The following is a 22,131-nucleotide window of genomic DNA, read 5'->3' as shown; positions in this document are numbered from 1 at the left end:
ATCCCCGTATGAGGTGGTCTTTGGCAGACCACCAAATATGTGGGGGACGCCCATGCCTAAGAAAATAACCGATGTTGATTGTAATATGCTGACAGATTACCTTGCCTCCTTGATGTCTGCACTCCAATCATGTCGTTCACAGGTTGCCGCAGCCTTTCCCGACAACACTGATGTAAAGCCACATGATGTCCGTCCAGGTGACACTGTGTTGATTCGCAACTTCGACAGGAAAAGCCCGCTGGAGCCCCGCAGGAAGGAGCCGAAGATCGTCCTTCTGACCACGAGGACGGCAATTAAAGTTGAGGGCCGAAAGGGGTGGATCCACACGAGTCATATTAAAAAATGTAATGAACTGTTGCCAGAGACTGACTCTTCAACCCCCTCAAAGGACTGCCTCGATACTAGTGACTTTAAAGTTCCCAAGAGAGAGAAAACTCCCCAAGAGGAGTATAAAAAGAAACTACGGTCTAGCAAGTCAGACAGTTTAATTGTTTAAGTCCTCCCCTAGGTGAATCGGTTAAATTAGTTTCTGACATGTATCCCCTAGACCGAGATAGAGAGAGAGAGAGAAAATTCAAGAAACGTGCATATTGTAAATCACTCCGTAGTCACTGTATAGTGACATTATTGGTTATGTTTTTTCTAAGTCTTTTGATTATTGTTGCCAGTATATTGCTGCCCATATATTACCCTATCTTCAAGCGTGAACAATCTGTTTACAATGTCACTGCCGAACATTCTTTTAGCGAATTACCCCCTCATGAGTTATCTTACAGACTTGCGCTGCGCAACAACACATTCATTAGTATGTTACATCACTCCCATCAGACTAATAATGCTACAAACTGTTGGATATGTGGCCGACTCCCTCCCTATCAGAAATACAAGGGAGTTCTGCCCCTCTTTCCGTACCCGTTCACTCACAATGGCTCATGTGGAGCATGGTTTAGAATAATTAATTGCTTAGATCCTGATATTGCTGTTTTCGAAGGAAATTGGGTTTGGGGAAACCTGAACTTAGTTCTGCTTAACGCCTGTTATCCCGACAAGAAAGGACTCCCCACTAGGATAGGAACTGATCTAGAAAATGAAGTATATGGATTAGGTAATTATACAATTAACCTTATGATTCTTACTGTTGAATCCGAAGCTGCACCAGTTCTCCCTGCTATGTCAGTATTACCAGTCACAGGTGACTTATGTGTCAGAAAGAAGGGTTCAGTACACTTAGGTCATAGTAAATGTACTACTGTGGTCGAATTCAGTGATCAAGGCAAGTCTTCATTTAGAGCTACTCGTCATTCCTACTTTGTTTGTGGTTATACCGCATACATACGCTTACCTCCAGATTGGGATGGTACCTGTTACATTGCATTCCTTCTGCCACCTGTTTTCCTAGCCCCTCCTGATTACCACAGAAATACAAATCTAGTAAAGAATAGACTCCGAAGAGATCTCCCGATTGTCGACTATACTGAAACGGCATGGGAGCAATACACAGACTTCAATAAAGGTTTTTTCCCCTACTTAGGTACTGTCTTTAATAGTAAACTGATACGAAGATTAACTCGAACCCTCGAAGCAGTAGTGAATGAAACTACCTCCGCTCTAGGCAACTTAACAGAGGAGCAATCTGCCATGCGGGTTGTTGTTCTCCTAAATCGTCTTGTTATTGACGTCATCCTAGCAGATAGGGGCGGAGCTTGTAAGGTCATCGGGTCAAGTTGCTGTGTTTTCATTCCAGAAAACGCGCCAACAGTATATAAAGCTATCACACGTCTTCATAAAATTGCAGGTTTGATACATCAGAATCCAGGCACCTGGACTTGGTCCGGTTGGTTCTGGACAACGTTGACCGCTTGGGGATGGAAGATCCTATCCTTCCTAGGCATTGCCCTTGTCATAGTATTCAGTTGCTGCCTGTGCCTACAGTGTGTATTTACAACAAGGGGTGGTGAGGGACAGAGTCTCTGAATTAAGCAGAAAGCTCTCACCCAGTCAAGAGATCAGGGCTAGATCCAACACCGTTTTTTAGCTCACTGCACCATCCCAGTTTCAGAACCTGGCTGTATGCAAATTAGTCTGTTCCTGTCCCAGTGCATGATGGGAACAGGGCAAACCTAAATACAAAAGCCAATTCTTACACTGGGAAGGAAACAAGCTCCCGGGGACCGGTTTCTGGCATTACAGCCGTCTTCGGCCCGGTTTGCTTGAATCCTGATGGTGCAATGAGCAAGGGTCTCACATCTGAGAATACCCTTCCACGCTTAGGGTGGACAAAAATATTTACAACAAGGGGTGGTGAGGGACAGAGTCTCTGAATTAAGCAGAAAGCTCTCACCCAGTCAAGAGATCAGGGCTAGATCCAACACCGTTTTTTAGCTCACTGCACCATCCCAGTTTCAGAACCTGGCTGTATGCAAATTAGTCTGTTCCTGTCCCAGTGCATGATGGGAACAGGGCAAACCAAACTACAAAAGCCAATTCTTACACTGGGAAGGAAACAAGCTCCCGGGGACCGGTTTCTGGCATTACAGCCGTCTTCGGCCCGGTTTGCTTGAATCCTGATGGTGCAATGAGCAAGGGTCTCACCTCTGAGAATACCCTTCCACGCTCAGGGTGGACAAAAATATTTACAACAAGGGGTGGTGAGGGACAGAGTCTCTGAATTAAGCAGAAAGCTCTCACCCAGTCAAGAGATAAGGGCTAGATCCAACACCGTTTTTTAGCTCACTGCACCATCCCAGTTTCAGAACCTGGCTGTATGCAAATTAGTCTGTTCCTGTCCCAGTGCATGATGGGAACAGGGCAAACCAAACTACAAAAGCCAATTCTTACACTGGGAAGGAAACAAGCTCCCGGGGACCGGTTTCTGGCATTACAGCCGTCTTCGGCCCGGTTTGCTTGAATCCTGATGGTGCAATGAGCAAGGGTCTCACATCTGAGAATACCCTTCCACGCTTAGGGTGGACAAAAATATTTACAACAAGGGGTGGTGAGGGACAGAGTCTCTGAATTAAGCAGAAAGCTCTCACCCAGTCAAGAGATCAGGGCTAGATCCAACACCGTTTTTTAGCTCACTGCACCATCCCAGTTTCAGAACCTGGCTGTATGCAAATTAGTCTGTTCCTGTCCCAGTGCATGATGGGAACAGGGCAAACCAAACTACAAAATCCTATTCTTACACTGGGAAGGAAACAAGCTCCCGGGGACCGGTTTCTGGCATTACAGCCGTCTTCGGCCCGGTTTGCTTGAATCCTGATGGTGCAATGAGCAAGGGTCTCACATCTGAGAATACCCTTCCACGCTTAGGGTGGACAAAAATATTTACAACAAGGGGTGGTGAGGGACAGAGTCTCTGAATTAGGCAGAAAGCTCTCACCCAGTCAAGAGATCAGGGCTAGATCCAACACCGTTTTTTAGCTCACTGCACCATCCCAGTTTCAGAACCTGGCTGTATGCAAATTATTCTGTGCCTACAGTGTGGGCCAGCGATTTGTGGTCTGTGCGCCACATCATGTATTCCACATACCAGTTTTCACTCAAAACGCGAAAAGAAGAAAGAAGAGCAAATGATGTTACAAGAACAGACTGATCGATTTATGAGGATCGATATATCATGAAGGGTCCGTAGGGAACAAGGAGGGAATGAGGAAATATAAAGTTTATGGTCAAGAAATGTTCCCTAACGTGTACCCCACCGTCTCCATGTATGAGCTTAAAGTGCATGTAACTTCCCTCCTGTGCCAGCTATGAAGACGCAAATACATTTGCGTCCAACGTTAACATGTCCTCTTTCAGATCCACCCTGAACGGGTTGAATATTCCGTTCCTAAGTATGCCATGCCAACGTCTTTTTGTGGTGTACTTTACACGTTTTTCAGCTCTGGCGAAGTAGGCCCTGAATTCTGCCATCGAGCCTTTTCCTGCCTTCTGACTCTGAACGCCTCAGCCTGGGCTGCCTCTGTACCCGTGACCTCTGCCTTACTCCCTGCGCGGCTAACGGCGCTTAGCTCAGCCTGCTGCCTGCCAAGACTGTATTCAACCTTCGAATTATCTGCTCCGCTCCTCAAACATACATTCCTGCCTAATAGTTCAAGTAAACATCCTTCCAGCTGCAGAGCAAAGGGCCCGGCCTCACTGTCTCCGTGCAAGTAATTCATAGCTTCTGTTACCATGGTAGGCCCATGCCCCCTCGCATCTCATGCAGACACGTAGACGCTTATACACGCACTCACAGTCAGTATAGAATAGCCTCTGCCCAAGAGACCTTTCCCTCTAGATAATATGGTTCCCAAACATCAGATATCAGATATGATATAGGTACGAGTTGATCTGACATGCCAGACTTCTGTCTCTTTCCGCTAGTGTAAATGTCAAGTCCCCTGCACCCTCCAGCCCCACGTCAATCACACGTCATGCAGCCGCGCGCGCATCCAGACCTCAGATTTCTGCTGACATTGCAAAATTCTGCTATGTACCCACCTACTTGTGACACTTACATGTGACGTTTCTAGCACACACCTCTATGTTCACGCCTAGTTCACGCCTTTTTGATTACGTATTGCTAACACGTGTGTGTTTTTATCTTGTTTCTCTCAGCTGTTACGCCTACTGTATTGGTATTCATTATATGGTTTAAGTATAAAAGTTATGTCTTGTCAATAAAGTATGCTCTATCCCTTCCTGCACCCCAGTGGTGTCAGGAACCCGATATCCGGTACCAGAACCATTCCTTTTTAAGGAATAAAACCCCTAAGAACTCTAACACCACGGACTCTGCGTCTTTCTTTCCGATTGAGTTATTTTTGTTTAAGTACTTACCTGCATAGAAATTAGGACGGTAAATCAAATATTTACCACACCACCACTGCGTCCACCACCACCAAATCCACCACCACCAAATCCACCACCACCAAATCCACCACCACTATGTCCACCACCACGACATCCACCACCACATTCCCCACCACCACCACATTCCCCACCACCACCACATTCCCCACCACCACCACATCCCCACCACCACCACTACCACCACATCCACCATCATATCCACCACATCCACCACCACGTCCACCAGAACTACGTCCTATACCACCATGTCCACCACCACGTCCTCCACCACCACCACTTCATCCACCACCACCACTTCCACCACCACGTCCACCACATCCAGCACATCCACCACCACCACCACGTCCACCTCACTCTATCCATCACCCTCACTCTATCGCCCTCACTTTATCTATTGCCCTCACTTTATCTATCACCCTCACTCTATCGCACTCACTCTATCTATCTATCTATCCCTCACTCTGTTGCCCCCACTCTATCTATCGCCCTCACTCTATCGTCATCACTCTGTCTATCGCCCTCTGTCTTTCTATCTATTGCCCCTCACTCTATCTATCGCCCTCACTCTATCGTCATCACTCTATCTATCGCTCTCATTCTTTCTATCTATTGGCCCCTCACTCTATCTATCGCCCTCACTCTATCTATCTATCTATCTATCTATCTATCTATCTATCTATCTATCTATCTATCTATCTATCTATCGATCTATCTGTCTATCTATCTATCTATCTATTGCCCTCACTCTAGCTATCGCCCTCACTCTATCGCCCTCACTCTATCGCCCTCACTCTGTCTATCTATCGCCCTCACTCTATCTATCGCCCTCACTCTGTCTATCTATCGCCCTCACTCTGTCTATCTATCGCCCTCACTCTGTCTATCTATCGCCCTCACTCTATCTAACTATCGCCCTCACTCTATCTATCTGTCTATTGATCGCCTTCACTCTATCTGTTTATCTATATATCGCCCTCACTCTATCTATCTATCGCACTCTCTCTCTCTATCTCGCATCACCACAGCATCACTCAGCACCACCACGGCATCACTCAGGGGCACCACAACATCACTATGCGCTACCACAGCATCACTGAACCCCACAGCATCACTCGTTGTCACCACAACATCACTCAGCGCCACCACAGCATCAATCTGTGCAGCCATTCAACAATAACTGGTTCAAATATGTTCTCTCAATGTTTCAAGCTTTATTATAAATGTCACAAAAAGATGTTAATGTTTCACTTCTGTTCTTGTATTTTCGTCACAATAAAATACACTGAACATAATCTTCACAAAAGTTTAAGCTATTGCCATTATAAATTACAATAGCTTTTATTTAAGTATTAATTATTAAAAAAAATAAAAGCCATTGTTATTTGTAATATCAATACCTCTAAGTCACGTAAATACTACACATATTGCATTACAAATGCTATGGGTGTCACATTTGCGAAAGTTAAAACTATTGCCATTGTAAATGACAAAGATATTAATTTCGCTATTTTCAAAAACACCTAAATAAAAAATGTCATTTACAATACCAATAGCTCAAACTTTCCTAATGCGCGACCTATTGCATTGCAAATGCTTTTTTTTTTTTGCACACATACATATCTCTATGTGAAGACTTTTCATGAGGACACAAACGTCACACACTAATTATTACCTTTATATGTGAATGATGATGAGAGACTTTCAGGACACCAAGTTATGAGTTTGCACACATTTATTTTAATACATTTTCACTCGAGTCCATGCTCTAGGCGGCAGTGGGTATCCGTGTTTACCAAATAAAGTGTTCTATTTGTGACCTTTACTTTCCTCGAGTTTTTCTTATGAGTTTTGCATCTCACTCTTCTAAGTCATGTTAAATATTTCCGTGCCTTATATGCGGATGGGCGTGTTAAGTTCGTCTCTGTTGAGGAGTTTTAAGTATTAGCTACTTATTTTAGCATTTATTCTCCCACCAGAGCTTAGAATATTCAGAATGTATTGTCTAAAGGAGCCCTTTTTGTTTCATATTAAAATGTTGATAAAGCATGGGTTCTTATTCTATTGAGAAGAAGAGCTGATGTCCTTTATAAACACGTTAGTAAATCCATTGTTAGTTTGATAGATGTGTACATTTTATTACAGTGCTATAAGAAAGATGAGCATCACTGGTAATTACCTTCTACTTTTCATTTGTGTTTATTAAAATTGCCTTATATGCTGCTGAAAACATTTGTGTGCCAAATTAGTCGCAGTTAACAAAATAATATCCTTTTTGTGTACTGATTATAGAATGTGAAAGAGGGTGACCCATATCTTCCGCTTGTCGATTCCTTGTCTCAGCGCGATATTAGAAAGCGAATTGTTCTTGAAAAACTTAAAAAAGTGTAAGTACTTTTAATTTCATTCAATCATATTTTTCCTTTATTGTCATTGTTAAAATGTCACTCACCCCTAACAAAGTTCAAAATGTATGTAATAAGGATTTAAGCAGTTGCTACATACGTTTGGGAGGTATATAAAATGTGGCTTTTTATAACGGTTTAGAGTTTTTATTTGTATTTCACCACCTGACTTGTGCACACAAAAGAATAGACAAAATACAAAATGTAAAACGCCTTTGTAATGACTCAAAATAACAAGCATTGAAAATGCAAAAGGTCTCGCCTTTGATTAAGTTGAAGCCATTTGCTTTGCTAATGGTATTGTATAGCAAAGCAAATGGCTTTAACTTAATAAAAGGCGAGACCGATTGCATTTTCAATGCTTGTTTTGATCGCACTCGCCAGCACTTGAGTCTGTATGTACTGCAAGCACTTCAGTGATTGTGTAGATTTTAATAGGACGCCGCAAGCGCTTGAGTCTATAATGTATGCGCTTTTATTAGGACACTGCCGGTACTTCAGTCTGTAATGTGTATACCTTTGATAGGCCAGTGCCAACACTTCCTTATAACGGGACAGCACCTGTATCGTGAGCAGGGTTGTGAATCGTACAGCGCCAGCACCTTTCAGCAAGGTTGTTTATATGAATGTCTTTACTTTCAATAAGAGAGTGTCCACACGTATGAGCAGGACGGTGAATCGGAAAGTGCCAGCATTTATAGCTGAGAGGGTGCACCTATAATGGGACAGCAGCAACCCTAGCTGTGTAATATAAAACTCTCGGCAGTCCTCGGCTGATGCAATGGGACATTCATTCGGCACTTTCTTCGTATTTAACCCCTTCGCTGCTCATGACGAGCTCAGCTCGTCATGCAGTACACTGGTCGTGTGCTCATGACGAGCTGAGCTCGTCATGAACAATGGGGATCCTGAAGTAACAGCACAGGAGGGGAATTCCCTTAGCACTGATGTGGTTAAGCAATGCTTTCTAAGATTCGAGTAACTTCGGTAGAACCATGACATCCCACATCCAGAGAGCGGCGCCTGGGAGGTGGGTGGACTTCCTCTGCGTTCCTGTGCCGGCGGCCGCAAGAACCCCTCCACCGCTTCCCTCGAGCCCCCTACATTATATCCAAGTCTCTTGCCGTCGTACAATAAAGCAAGGCACGGAGCAGCGAGCTTTCTTATCTAACCCCATTATAGGGTTTCACATCCAGGAGTCCAAATCTCGAAGCAGCACAGTATATCCCCCCCCCCCCCCTCCCCTCCCCCCGCCAAACTCGGCCATCTGTTTCCAGGAGGTATTTTGTTACCAAAACATATGTATCTGCTTGGGGGGCAGTGACATCACCAACTGGACAGACTACTGTATAAGTATCTGCACCTTTAATTCCACCTTTGAGCTAGTCATCTGCTGACACAGTGGATATTCCGGCCCTGGCCGTTCGTATAGTGCCCTAGAAAAAAATAGAAATGTTTCTAAGTGCCTACAGGGACATAGCTACCAAAAGTGTGCTAGGTGCGGTGGCGCCACAGCCTACTGAGCTCGCATAATTGATGTATTTTGCTCTCCACCCAATGATAAGGGTTCCAATTCTCCATGCTTACACAAGCACCATGACTCCTTGGCTGGCCGCTGTGCGCTTACATGATAAACCCTTTCAACCGTCTTCCGTTCACCAAACTCACAAGGCGGAAAGGCTGTGTATAGATTGAAACCAATAGGTTACAGAAAGACCACTGCAGCAGGCGCTCAGCCCACAGGGCAACCATGACGCAGCAGCAGTGTCAATGGAGCCGGCTGCTGAATTCTCCTGTTTAGTTCACGCACACTTCACGGGCCGTCAGCGAACGGGCCGCTGCGGTTAGGGGCGTGTTATGAACTGGTGACGCCCTGCTCCGAAATCAGGGATTTTTAATTAATGTAATGTCACAGGCGAATGATGGATATAAACCGTGCACAACAACTCGACCGCTGCAACGGCAGAACATGCACTATTCCCTTCTTAGTCCTAATGCACTTTACACAGATTGCAACACATTTATTATCCTGAAGTCTGCACTTTAAAAGTGATGGGGGTGATTAAACATTAGCATTTGACTGCTGAGGTTCTGCAATGATCTCTGCAGCACATGCTATGACTCACTTATTAGTTTTCCTTTCCCTCTTAAACTCAACCCCTCTCTCCCGTACACAGCTACCTTGGGATGGGCAGGCAAGAAACAACATGAACACAACACACTAACCTTTTGTCGCACAACTCGTGGGAGAATGGCAACCATTTCTTGGCTGCTGAGTACTTACAATAAATGGGAAAACAGCGGCATCTTATTTACAGACCTTAAAAACGGCAGAAATGACGGATGAAGCGCTATAAAAAAAAAATTATGTTGAACTCTGCCCAGGTCTGAGTGAGAAGAACGCAGTAAAAGTCCTTTTCGTACAGCAGACCTTCCCCACTGCTCATCTACAGGCTTCCAGACAACGGTGCCTCACAAACACTGGAGACCGAAATCCCTAAAGCCCCGTTGCGCGTTTCCAAAACCCATAGAATCCCTTCAAACACCCCACAAACCCCAAACAGACCGAAGACCTTTTCAATCACAGCGGGTGTCACTCTGGGTTTGTTGTATGCCAGCCCCCGAATTCCTAAAACGTTATAATCCCAGAAACTAGGCTCCAAGGAAGAGCGCTGAGTGTTGTTATAAACATCAGACCCGGTGTCAAAAGTGAACTTGCAGCCAATGTGTGGCGACACGTAAAGGAAACACTAATGGGCAGGGATTTGCACTCGCTGTTTACATACTGTAGGCAAGCACAGACACACAACACAATTGGGCCGACGCACAGCAAGGTGTGGACAGACCTGTATCGGATGTAGCACAATAATGGATGCAAAAACACAAGAACTACCAAGGGGCATAGACAGACACATGCGTACCAACAAACTGGCGCGCACACATAGCCAGACGCACCCCAAGCGATGGATAATCCAAGAGGATTAATACGGCAATTAGTTAAATTACTGTCTACTCCACATAGCAACAGTATTTACCCACATAACTGAAACAAGCGTTTAAACAAACCAGCCCTGGGACTCCATGCCAGCTGAGCGGGCTCGGAGAGGGGGCGGCCTGGGAGGCCGCTGCCGAGGCTTGTCTGTGCTGGAGATGGAATTCCACAGGTGGTTGCTGTAATTGAGTAATAACAAGTGGGAGAGAAGGGGGAAGTGCTTGGAACAGCTCGCTTGCTTTAGGGCTGTACTGAAGGCTTTCTTATCTGCTTGTTTAAATAAACAAGCAGATAAGAAAAGTGTTCATGGCAGCCGCAAAGCAGGCAGTGGTGTCTGGAGGAGCCGTCCAAACAACGGACAGGGCGGCAACCAAAAACCCTCCTTTCCAATGGGAAACCAGCATTTACCATAAACACTGACGTTACCCAATTGAAAGGAGGGGCGGGGCTTAGAGTCCCTTTTAGAAATCTTACATATACAATATCTCTCGCTGAGGTGGAGCATCGCTTTGCGCTGCCACACCCACACGAGACCTAAAAACAGAGGGCGGGGGATGTGGAAAAAATAAAAGGGGAAAAACAGGCTTTTAACTTCCTTTACTAGTTTTGTTTCATAGTCATTACTCTCATGGACCCAACAGAAATCTGATAATGTTTGCTTTGTCATTTTTCACTAATCGATGCCCTGCTTCTTGGTCAATTTAAGGTTATGTAGAACTGTTGGTGTCTATTTAGGTCTTGTTTTGTTTCCTACTTTTTATTTAGGGTAATTTGTTTTTAAAGAAGATGGCACCTGTTTTTTTTCTCTTTGGCACACTATACACACAGTAAGACTTTTCCTTTTTTACCATCTTTAGGATTCTACCTAAGAACCTGACCAGTCTTGCAAGGCTGTAGGCAGGTAAACATCAGGATTAGAGCTTAAGTACAGACCTTTGGGAGGGAATCACGCACCAATTGAGGGTAATTTCGTGAGGATTTGACCCTTCCAGTGGTAGGGAAACAGCTGCAACACAATGAAGCTTTAAGAAGAGAAGAAAAATAGTTTTAATATGGTTTCTCTTCATAAGGTATTACCTAGGAACTCCCCCTCATCGCAATTAAGTTCTGATGTGTACCTGACCGAATTGCTACAGTTGGTGATAATCTGATATTCCTGATAGCAGTTTCCTGTTTGATCTTAGTTATATGTGCAAGTACCGGTTTGATTTTTGATGGAAAGAATCCCACGAGATCAGATGGCTTAATTTCCTGGGTTATGATGAAGACAAAGAAACACTAAAAAAACTAGCTCAGGATGCAGAATGATTTTAGGAACAAAGACCTGCACAACTCGTCACCACATAATGGAAGTTGCTAACACAATAATCCTTTTGCCCCTAAGCCCTTTATACTGTGGCCTTCAGGTGTGTGGAAAGGGCTTTTGCCTAACTGTGGGCGGGTCTAGGAGAAGTCAGGCAATTCTCTGCTAGATTCATGTCAACAGTAACACGGTTTCCTGAAGGAGAGGGGCCACATATTCTTCCCCAGCTTGTCATCGCAGCCTCCTTGGACCTAGAGAATCTTGTCATCTCTGTTTGCCAGCGAGGCCAGAACCTCCACCAGGGAGACAGTCACCATTGTCAGGCCCAACACCCAACCCTCACAGGCATGTGCAAGTGTATACTTAACAGTGAGTGGGTTGGGCAGTTTTGATCCTTGGGCGCCAGTGTATAGTCCTACCAGAATCTTAGTTTGATAAGTTCCACTTCTGGCAAGGAAGCAGTGTGTGTTGCATGTATTTATTCTGTCACTGCATGGCCAAATGTTTCATAGCCAAATATTGAATTCCCAGGCATCAGACCCCTGCACGCCAGTAGATCGCGTCAGCCGTCTCTGTTTGGCGTCGTTCACACCAGAAGTGACGTCCGCATCACTTTGGCATGCTGACATCAGTTAATTATCAAGACTTTCCACGCCAGGAGCGCGGAGTCAGGAAGTGCACTAGAAGCTTTTCTGAAAGGGATAGGTGGGAACATATATACTAGACCTTTAAGGAACCTATTGAAAACAGGGGACTTAAATAAGGAGGGTTGGTCATGCAACTTCAAAAAAGCAGACAGAGCAGAAAGGTAACCCTTGAGAGTATCCAGATCTGAACCCTGCTGGGCATGGGTAAGGATAAAAAGAATATCATAAAGAGGGTCAATAGACTTTACTGTACAATATAATACAAATTTGTTCCATTGGCAGGCATACACTGTCTTGGTGGAGGGAGGCCTGGCTGCCAAAACATTACAGACTTGGCAGAGGAGAACAGATCTAACCAAGATTCGCCACACTGCTGATAGAGACCTTGTGCCACATCCGGATTGAGATGCCATTCATGATCCGCTAGGCATTGACGGTGAAGTTCGTCCGCCCTGATGTTCAGGGAACCTGACAAGTGTTGAACAATCAGGGATATGCCCTGCTGTTCCAGCCATTTCCAGAGAGGCAGGGCCTCTTGGCAAAGGGCCCACGGCCCTACCCCGCCTTATTTGTTGTTGTTCCACATGGCGGTGGTCCCTTGACAGAGGGTAGAAAGGCTTTTAATGCCAGTTGGATCGCTCGGATCTCCAGCATGTTGATGTGGAGTCCGGATTACACCTAAAACAAGATCCTCTGATCCCTATCTCTCCCAGATGGCTTCCCCATCCCAGGTGTGATGCATCTGTCACTAATGTGAGGTCTGGATGTGGAAGGGAGAGAGTTACGCCTCTGACCCAGTCACAGTTTGTTAGCCACCACTGCAGGCCTTCTACAGTTCCTTCCAAGATCCGGACCATGTCTGAGAGATTTTCCTGATGCTGAGCCCACTGAAACTTCAGGACCCACTGCAGAGCCCGCATATGCCATCTAGCATATGTTACTAGTAGGATACCGAAGGCCATGAGGCCCGGCAGCCTCTGAGTCATTCTCACGGAAATCCAGGATAGAGGCTGAAACATTTTTATCATAGTCTGAAGATCCTGGACTCACTGCTCAGTAGGATAAGCTCGAAACTGCACTGTGTCCAGACCAACTCAGATGAAAGGGAGCGTCTGAGAGGGATCCTGGGTTCTTTTTAACATTTTTCGGGCTTTTAGATAAACTGGTTGAAATGTAAGGCTTTGTCCTTAACGCCCATCACAACAAGCACCTTCTGGGTAGTTGCAATTTAATGGCTTCAATCCTGTTTGAAATATCTTTAGGTGTATATTAATAGGGGCCTGGTAGACATGGTTCATAATAATGTGCAAAGCTTTGTGGATTGCATGGAGCGTGACTTTAAAAGGTGGTCAGCCTGGATCTGTCCCTGTGGGGTAGGGTGAAAGTAATTAAGATGAATGTCCTCCCCAAATGTAATTACATGTTCGAGGCATATGGGCTGCAGATGGTACATTATGAATAGATCGCCATCTGGTGTTGGGCTCGGATGATTGCACTTTGTTTTTCTCTTGGAGAGTCTTTTGTATCTTGGTGACTCCTCCTTTGGTTGGTAGTGCGCATGGGCATCGGCTCCATCCTTAGATTGTTTTTTTCCGCCATCGGGTTCGGATGAGGATTGAGACGCTCCAGATCGACTTCGAAAAGAAGTGACTTATCGGCGCGTATTCTCTTTCCAATTCGACGGTATTGTTATCGAACGCGTTTCATTTCCATTCTGGCGCGTTTCGACTTCAACATCGAAGAAAAACTTTGATCTACGCCGACGAACAGGAGGCCTTTCTCGACGCAGTCAAGCCCGGAGTCCATGGAAAGGACTCCATTCATGAAATGTCCAACGTGTGGTGCTAAGTTCCCACACAAGGACCTACACGAGGTGTGCAACCTCTGCCTATCGCCTGAACACGAATCCAGGGACTGCGAAGCCTGCGCAGCATTCTCCTCCAAGTCGACGATTAGAAATCGTCGAGCTCGAAGACACGAGGTTTCCAGAATGCAGTCGGAGGCGATCCCGGAGCTGTTCGGAGACGAGCAACTTGAGGAAGAAGAGGATCATGAGGATCAGTCGGGGTCGGAAGGGGACGAGTCGGAGGTCGAAGAACTCGACGTGCAACAAACCGTGAGTGACGACGTCCCCTTACCAAAAAACCGACCCCGTGTGGTAACAACCCCGCCTTCGAGCCCGGTCAAACCGCAGAAAAAAGTTTGTGACGCCCCGCCTTCGGGCCCGGCAACGAAACCGAAACTGAAACCGAAACACTCGGTCTCCCACCATGTCGGATCCGAGAAACGGTCGACATCGACTTCGACACCGAAGCTTCATGCAAGGGAAAGCTCGGCATCGAAACATTCCATGTCGAAACAGAAACATGATTCGACGTCGAAGACTCACTCGACACCGAAGAAGTCTGAATCGAGTAAACACTCGGTGCCGAAAACACCGAACATTGACGATCGAAAACAAAAGCACCTTTCGGAACCAAGGCCTTTGGTACCGATACAGGAGCAGCAAACAGATCCCAAACAAAAGATTTTGTTTATCGATCCGCAAACTGGCAAAGTAGTGACGAAGAAGAGGAAGAATGAACAGATAGAAGACAAATCTCTTCCTTCAAAAAAGAGAACACTGGGGACAAATACAACTCCTCCTACTTCTCCTCGACCTAAAGTCACACCCTCTTCTCCTATTCCTCACACTATGCCAAACATTCCTGCACCTTCTACACCAAGACCATCTACACCTCAGTCTGATGTAGACAGTGATCCAGGGGAGGGAGAACCTCAAGGGGATGATGAAACTATCCCAGATGAGGATGACCCATGGGAAAATTATAACGTAGGGTCAGATGATAACGACCCAGAGTTATATCCCTCAAAGCCTTCACCACCTGATGACAACACAGGGTTTGTACAGCTCATTAATAGGGCAGCAAAATATCATAAGGTAGATATACATACAGAACCTCTAATAGAGGACTTTCTATTAGAGACGCCACCTAATGCACAAAGAACATCAGGTACTCTACCTATGCTGAAGGGTCTTCTCAGTCACACAGAAGAAATATTCAAAGACCCAGTGAGGGCTAGGGTGTTAAACCCAAGAATTGATAAAAAATATAAGGCGGCTCCAAAGGATCCAATATTTATCAAAGGGCAGGTACCTCTGGACTCGCTTGTAGTTTCAAACGCTCGTAAAAGAGCGAACTCATTATCTACAGGAGAGGCTCCTCCACCTGATAAAGAGTCAAAATTAATAGATGCATCAGGCAAGAGAGTAGCATCACAAGCGGCAAATAGCTGGCGTATAGCCAATACACAGGCACTACTTGCACGTTATGACAGGGCACATTATGATGAATTAGAAAAACTCATCACACATCTCCCCAAAGAACATCAGAAAAGGGCAGATCAGTTAATACAGGAAGGAAAGATAATAACTAATACTTCCATTAAGTGCGCCCTAGACGCAGCAGACACTGCAGCAAGATCCATCAACACCAGTGTCATGTTAAGGAGACATGCATGGCTTAGAATCTCAGGATTCAAACAGGAAGTACAAACGTCCTTATTGAACCAACCCTTTGATCAAAAAACACTTTTTGGCTCAAGCACAGATGAGACCTTAAAAAAAATGAAAAAAGATACAGAAACGGCTAAGTCAATGGGAGCATTGCAACAGCCAACACAAAGAGGTTCCTTTCGTAGATCCACCTATAGAGGAGGCTCATAAAATACAGGAACAAATCAGCAATCCACCTCTTTCACACCTACATCACCCAAAGGTAATTCAAGAGGTAGTTACAGGGGTAACAACAACAAAGGTAGAGGCCGCGGAAATAATAACAACTGCAACGCCTCAACCCCAAAACAGTGACTTGATAGAACTTCCCCCAGACCACATAACACCGGTCGGGGGACGTCTATCACAGTTCCTACCTGTCTGGGAAAACATCACATCAGACAAGTGGGTGAGACAGATTATCCAACATGGTTATTGCCTAGAACTCACAGCTACCCCACCAAACATCCCCCCCAAACAGCGTCCAATGAGTCAAGATCATATGACATTGTTAAAGGAAGAAGTACTAGCACTGCTACAAAAGCATGCAATAGAGAAGGTTCCAAAACATCAACAAGGGACAGGAGTATACTCTCTATACTTCCTAATCCCCAAAAAAGATGGGTCCCTAAGACCAATCTTAGACCTAAGACCTCTCAATGCATACATAAATTCGGAACTTTTCCACATGGTCACGCTCCAACAGGTACTCCCTTTACTGAAGAAAGGGGACTTTCTTTCTACACTGGATCTAAAAGATGCTTACTTTCATATCCCAATTCACAAAGCCCACAGGAAATACCTAAGGTTTGTAGTGGAAGGACAACATTATCAATTCAAAGTCCTTCAGTTCGGGGTCACAACGGCACCAAGAGTGTTCACAAAATGCCTAGCTGTGGTGGCAGCACACCTGAGAAGACAACAAATACATGTCTTCCCATACTTGGACGATTGGTTAATAAAGGCCAAGTCACGGGAAGAATGTCTTCACAACACACAGAAGACAATTCAATTGCTGCACCACCTAGGGTTTACGGTGAACTACAAGAAATCACACCTGCAACCAAACAAGATTCAGCAATACCTGGGGGCTACTATAGACACAGAAACAGCAATAGCATACCCCAACCCGATCAGGATACAAACAATGGTCGGGTTAATACAAAGATTTCAACCACAACACTCACTACCAGCACGAGTGTTTATGCAACTGTTAGGCATGATGTCCTCCTGCATACTGCTAATACCACATGCTAGACTACAAATGCGTCCACTACAGGAGTGTCTAGCGACACAGTGGAATCAGGCTCAAGGTCAGATTACAGATCTGGTGTTGGTGGACGACCGTACGCATCGCTCTCTGAAGTGGTGGAACACAACAAACATTTCCAAAGGACGGTCGTTCCTTTAACCGATTCCACAAGTGATAATAACAGCGGACGCATCGCTCTCCGGATGGGGAGCGCATATGGACAAATACACAGTGCAGGGGAAGTGGAGTGTGCAGCAAAAGAAACTGCACATCAACTACTTGGAACTATTAACGATATTTCTAGCACTAAAAGCTTTCCAAATGCAAATAACAAACAAGGCAGTCCTGATCAGAACAGACAACATGACTGCAATGTATTATATTCAAAAACAGGGGGGGACACACTCTCTCCAACTATCCAAACTAGCACAGGACATTTGGAGATGGGCCATTCCTCAAAAGATCTATCTGTTAGCAGAACACCTACCAGGAGTTCAAAATCAGATAGCAGACATCCTAAGCAGACAGTCAGAACAAGTACACGAATGGGAGCTGCACGACCAAATACTGCAGCCATTCTTCCAAAGATGGGGGCAACCAGAGATAGATCTGTTTGCCAATCATCAGAACGCAAAATGCCAAAACTTCGCATCCAGGTACCCACACCAACGGTCCCAGGGCAATGCACTATGGATAAATTGGTCCAACAGATTTGCTTACGCTTTCCCCCCTCTCCCACTAATTCCGTTAGTGGTTCGGAAGCTGCAGCAGCACTCAATGACAATGATACTAGTGGCACCCACGTGGGCAAGACAGCCGTGGTTCACCACGCTACTACAACTCTCACAGGTGCCACATCAAAAGCTAAGATTATTACCCATGCACCTTACACAGAACCATGGAGAAATAATGCACCCAGATCCCAAACAATTGAACCTAGCGATCTGGCTCCTGAGGTCATAGAGTTCGGATATTTAGATTTACCACCAGAATGTATGGAAATCATTAAACAAGCAAGACGTTCTACCGCCAGAGCATGCTATGCAGCAAAGTGGAAGAGGTTAGCTATACACTGTAACAGTAAGCACATCAACCCTCTGGACGCATCCACTAAACGGATCATTTGCTATTTACTACACATGCAGCAATGTAACTTAGCATACACCTCTATCAGAGTTCATCTCGCAGCTATAGCGGCGTACCTACAAAACAGGCAACATCTTTCCCTGTATAAAGTACCAGCAATTAAAGCTTTCATGGAGGGACTCAAAAGAGTCATTCCACCAAGACGACCACCTTCCCCAGTCTGGAATCTCAACATAGTACTTACCAGACTAATGGGGCCACCATTTGAACCTATGCATAGGTGTGAAATACAATTCCTCACATGGAAGGTGGCCTTCCTCATAGCTATCACGTCACTTAGAAGAGTAAGTGAGTTGCAGGCTTTTACGATTCAAGAACCATTCATGCAGTTACACCAAAATAAAGTGGTTCTTAGAACAAACCCAAAATTCCTACCAAAGGTAATTTCTGCATTCCACATCAATCAGTCAGTGGAATTACCGGTTTTCTTTCCAAAACCACAAACGGTAGCGGAGATGGCCCTACATACATTGGATGTCAGAAGGGCAATATTGTACTATATAGAAAGAAGACAAACTTTCAGAAAGACAAAACAGCTATTTGTTGCGTTTTCTCCTACACATAAGGGCAATCCCATCTCTAAAGCGGGCATTGCCAGATGGATTGTAAAATGTATTCAAATATGCTACTTAAAAGCAAAGAGAACATTAACTGTTCCTCCTAGAGCTCACTCTACACGTAAACTAGGAGCATCTATGGCATTTTTGGGAAACATTCCACTAGATAACATGTGCAAAGCAACTACCTGGGTTACACTGCACACCTTCACAAAGCACTATTGTGTAGATGTGCACACAACACAACAAGCTAGAGTGGGACAAGCTGTATTAAAGACTTTATTTCAGACAGTTGCAACAGACACGGGCGACCACCGCTAGGGAGAGAACTGCTGTATAGTCTATTCATAATGTACCATCTGCAGCCCATATGCCTCGAACGGAATATGCTACTTACCAGTATGCATCTGTTCTTGGCATAGAGGGCTGCAGAGTGGTACATGCCCTCCCAGCCTCCCCGGAAACCTGTGTCTGTTCCAACATTATCTTATTTAGATACACTTACATGGGCATTCCTATCTGTATTCTATCATACTACTCCATCTAACCCTACTATGGCAAAACAATCTAAGGATGGAGCCGATGCCCATGCGCACTACCAACCAAAGGAGGAGTCACCAAGATACAAAAGACTCTCCAAGAGAAAAACAAAGTGCAATCATCCGAGCCCAACACCAGATGGCGATCTATTCATAATTAGGGCTCCCGGTTTTTTGGTATTTATTTTTTTGCCATTTCCGTCTGTATTTATCCATATTTATTTTTTGGGCATTTTATCTGTATTTATCCACATTTATTTTTCCACAAGTAAAAGACGACGCTGCAGCTAGTATTTTTCCACATTTATGTAAATTGACAATTCACACATGCACTCGTTTGTTATTCGTCAACACAATACATTCATCTGAAAACTTTGCCATTCGGAGAATGTCCCAAATGCGCCTAAAAGTGCTATCAAAAGCCATTTGTCTCAGAGCCTTGCAGTTTCAGTTACAGTGCCAGATCCTCTCCCTCACTGAACACCATACTGCCCCACTGACAAACACACTGCCTTCAGCTACACCCAAGTATGCCCCACTATAAACACCTTGAAGTAACTTGATTAAAATGATGTACTAGACAAGAGTAATATGCTGTCGGAAAAAGAATGTCTGTATATTCCCAGCACTGCTTTCTAAACTGCATGTTATTATTTTTGAATTGGGAGAAACTAATATCATTGCAAGGCCCACAGTGCAGAAATTGGAGCAGGAGGGGAGGGGAGCAAGCCGAGTTCATGCGGTGATAGCTGTGCACTTCTTTCCAGAGCTGGGAGATTAGGGGTGCACCGAAAACGTAAGCAAAAAAACCCAACCCCCTTCGACAGAGGGAAGCTAGCCGGTCACGAAAGTCAATGAGAGGTGCGAACGGGACTGATTTTACTGTCTCCCCGACGTGTCATGTTAAATTGTTAAATGTGTGATTGATGCTGTATCACACCAGAAGGGAGACAGGAGGGGGATCTAGCACCAGGCCCGACTGGAGCAAGCCTCAATTAATTGTTCACATTCACACATTCTTAATTACAGTGAATGGAAAGGCCCGTTATCATTAAAATATAATACTGCTGTGATATAAAAGAAGTCACGCTATTGAGAATCATAGTTTAGGACAGAGTCTTTTCTAACATTGAAATGTATATTATTTCACTACTTTCCCCTTACGTACATTGTATTGAAGGCATTGACAAAAATACAGTTAGTGGGCGTTTGTTAATGCTGTATTTATTTGGACTGCACGAAAATTGTTATGTTAACATGCAAATGATGTGCCCTAGTTCATGCTGATAATTTTGCAAACAGCCGGCGCCCCGATGCACTCAGCAATTTTCCGAAGGCTCTCGGCCTTTGTGGGCTTCGGAGGCTCTGAGCTCTGACTGTGCTCTGCACTGACTCTTCCCACACAGGAACTGGATGTGACATACTAATTAATAATTTTCTTTGTTAAAAACACCGGAGTACTTCACTGGTCTTTAAAAGACCATTACTTCTTAACGAGGCCTTGTTGTTTATTGAATGGCTTTTTCTCACCCCATCAATACAGATAACACCAGAAGCGACTTAGTCTGTGAGCAATCACCATACCTGTTTTGCAACTCTCTGCTGGAGCAGGGCAACGCCGCAAAATGTGCTAGTATTTTACCGTTTTTACATATAAATACAGACAAAGGAAAGCTTGTTTTCCGTCTGTATTTATATGTAAAAATCTGTTTAAACGGAAAACCGGGAGCCCTATTCATAATGTACCACTCTGCAGCCCTCTATGCCAAGAACAGATGCATACTGGTAAGTAGCATATTCCTTTTGGTATGTTACCTCTGGATATGTCAGTCTCCTATCTGCAGAGCATCCAGTGCTCCATCTCTTATTTCCTTTGGGGTTCGGTAAGACCAAGAATAAAAGGTGCAAAGCTCTACTCCACATCAGAGAAGGGTGGCTTGTATTTTCCTCTTTCAGAGGGTTATTGGTTGGCACAGCAGTTGGCCCACTCTGTGTATTGGTTACCTACATCCTAGGTCACACCATTATGGTGAAGTTAGAGCGCCACCATATTGTGCAATCTTCCGGAGATCTGGTTGTCTATTACACTTCGAGATCTTGAATTATTCCACTTGTTAATCCAATCATATACGCATCCCAATATGAATGGCACTGGGCCCACAGGCTGATGCAATCCCTGAGCCGCATCTGCGCTAAAGCCCCATTGTTGCGCAATGCAGCCATAATAATTGGTGGGGAGGAAATTAATTGGCCCTTCTGGATTAATCATGGTATTTACCACATTGAGAACCTTCTAACTAATGGCTTTTTCAAATCGTTCCCCGATGCAATCCATTGTCTCATGCCCTAGCACATGTCCTGGGGAACACGCATACTGACCTCCCTAGATCACCCATTATTCAATATATCCTAACTTGGAAAAAGTTTGGGGGGACTATCTCAGGATTGTATGTCACACTGTTGGATTGATGTTTTTCTGCCCCCAAATTCGCTGCACTGAGAGCCTGGTGGGAATCTCATCTTAACACACAATTCCTGGATGCTGACTGGGATTCTCTACTGGCGAATTAAAATAAAGAGTTACGAAAGTGCGTCTTAAGTTTGATTTTTGTTAAGCTCCTTCAACACTGGCTGCCAGTAAAATGACACCATGCCTATCTCAGTGTGGACTCGCGCTGTTGGAGATGTGGACTTTCGGACTGCGACATATTCCATATTTTACAGGAATCGACTGATGGTCTTCTGGTTGCAGATTTTTGATCCTAAGAGAGATGGCCTTTGGGTAGATAGACCATTGTCCGCCCAGATAGTGCTCCTGCGTGATACTCCCTTCAGTGACCCAACATGTTAATAGATGGCTTTCCACTGCCATAGGGGTGA

The 22,131-nt window shown here is 44.8% G+C and overlaps 1 protein-coding gene across 1 annotated transcript in view; it reads left to right on the top strand.

Moving 5' to 3' along the window:
- Positions 1 to 6,934: 6,934 nt before the first annotated feature.
- Positions 6,935 to 22,131, top strand: part of RPAP2 (RNA polymerase II associated protein 2) — a 323,291-nt gene continuing 308,094 nt past the window's right edge. The window contains exons 1-2 of the mRNA XM_086925613.1: positions 6,935 to 6,955; positions 7,147 to 7,241. Of these exons, the coding sequence (XP_086781739.1) occupies positions 6,935 to 6,955; positions 7,147 to 7,241 (116 nt within the window). The remainder of the gene's footprint in view (positions 6,956 to 7,146; positions 7,242 to 22,131) is intronic.

The sequence above is a fragment of the Lissotriton vulgaris genome, chromosome 1_1 (assembly GCF_964263255.1).
Source record: "Lissotriton vulgaris chromosome 1_1, aLisVul1.2, whole genome shotgun sequence".
Classification (NCBI taxonomy): domain Eukaryota; kingdom Metazoa; phylum Chordata; class Amphibia; order Caudata; family Salamandridae; genus Lissotriton; species Lissotriton vulgaris.
The sequence above is the reverse complement of the archived record's forward strand: the minus strand, read 5'-3'. Positions and strand labels throughout refer to the sequence as shown.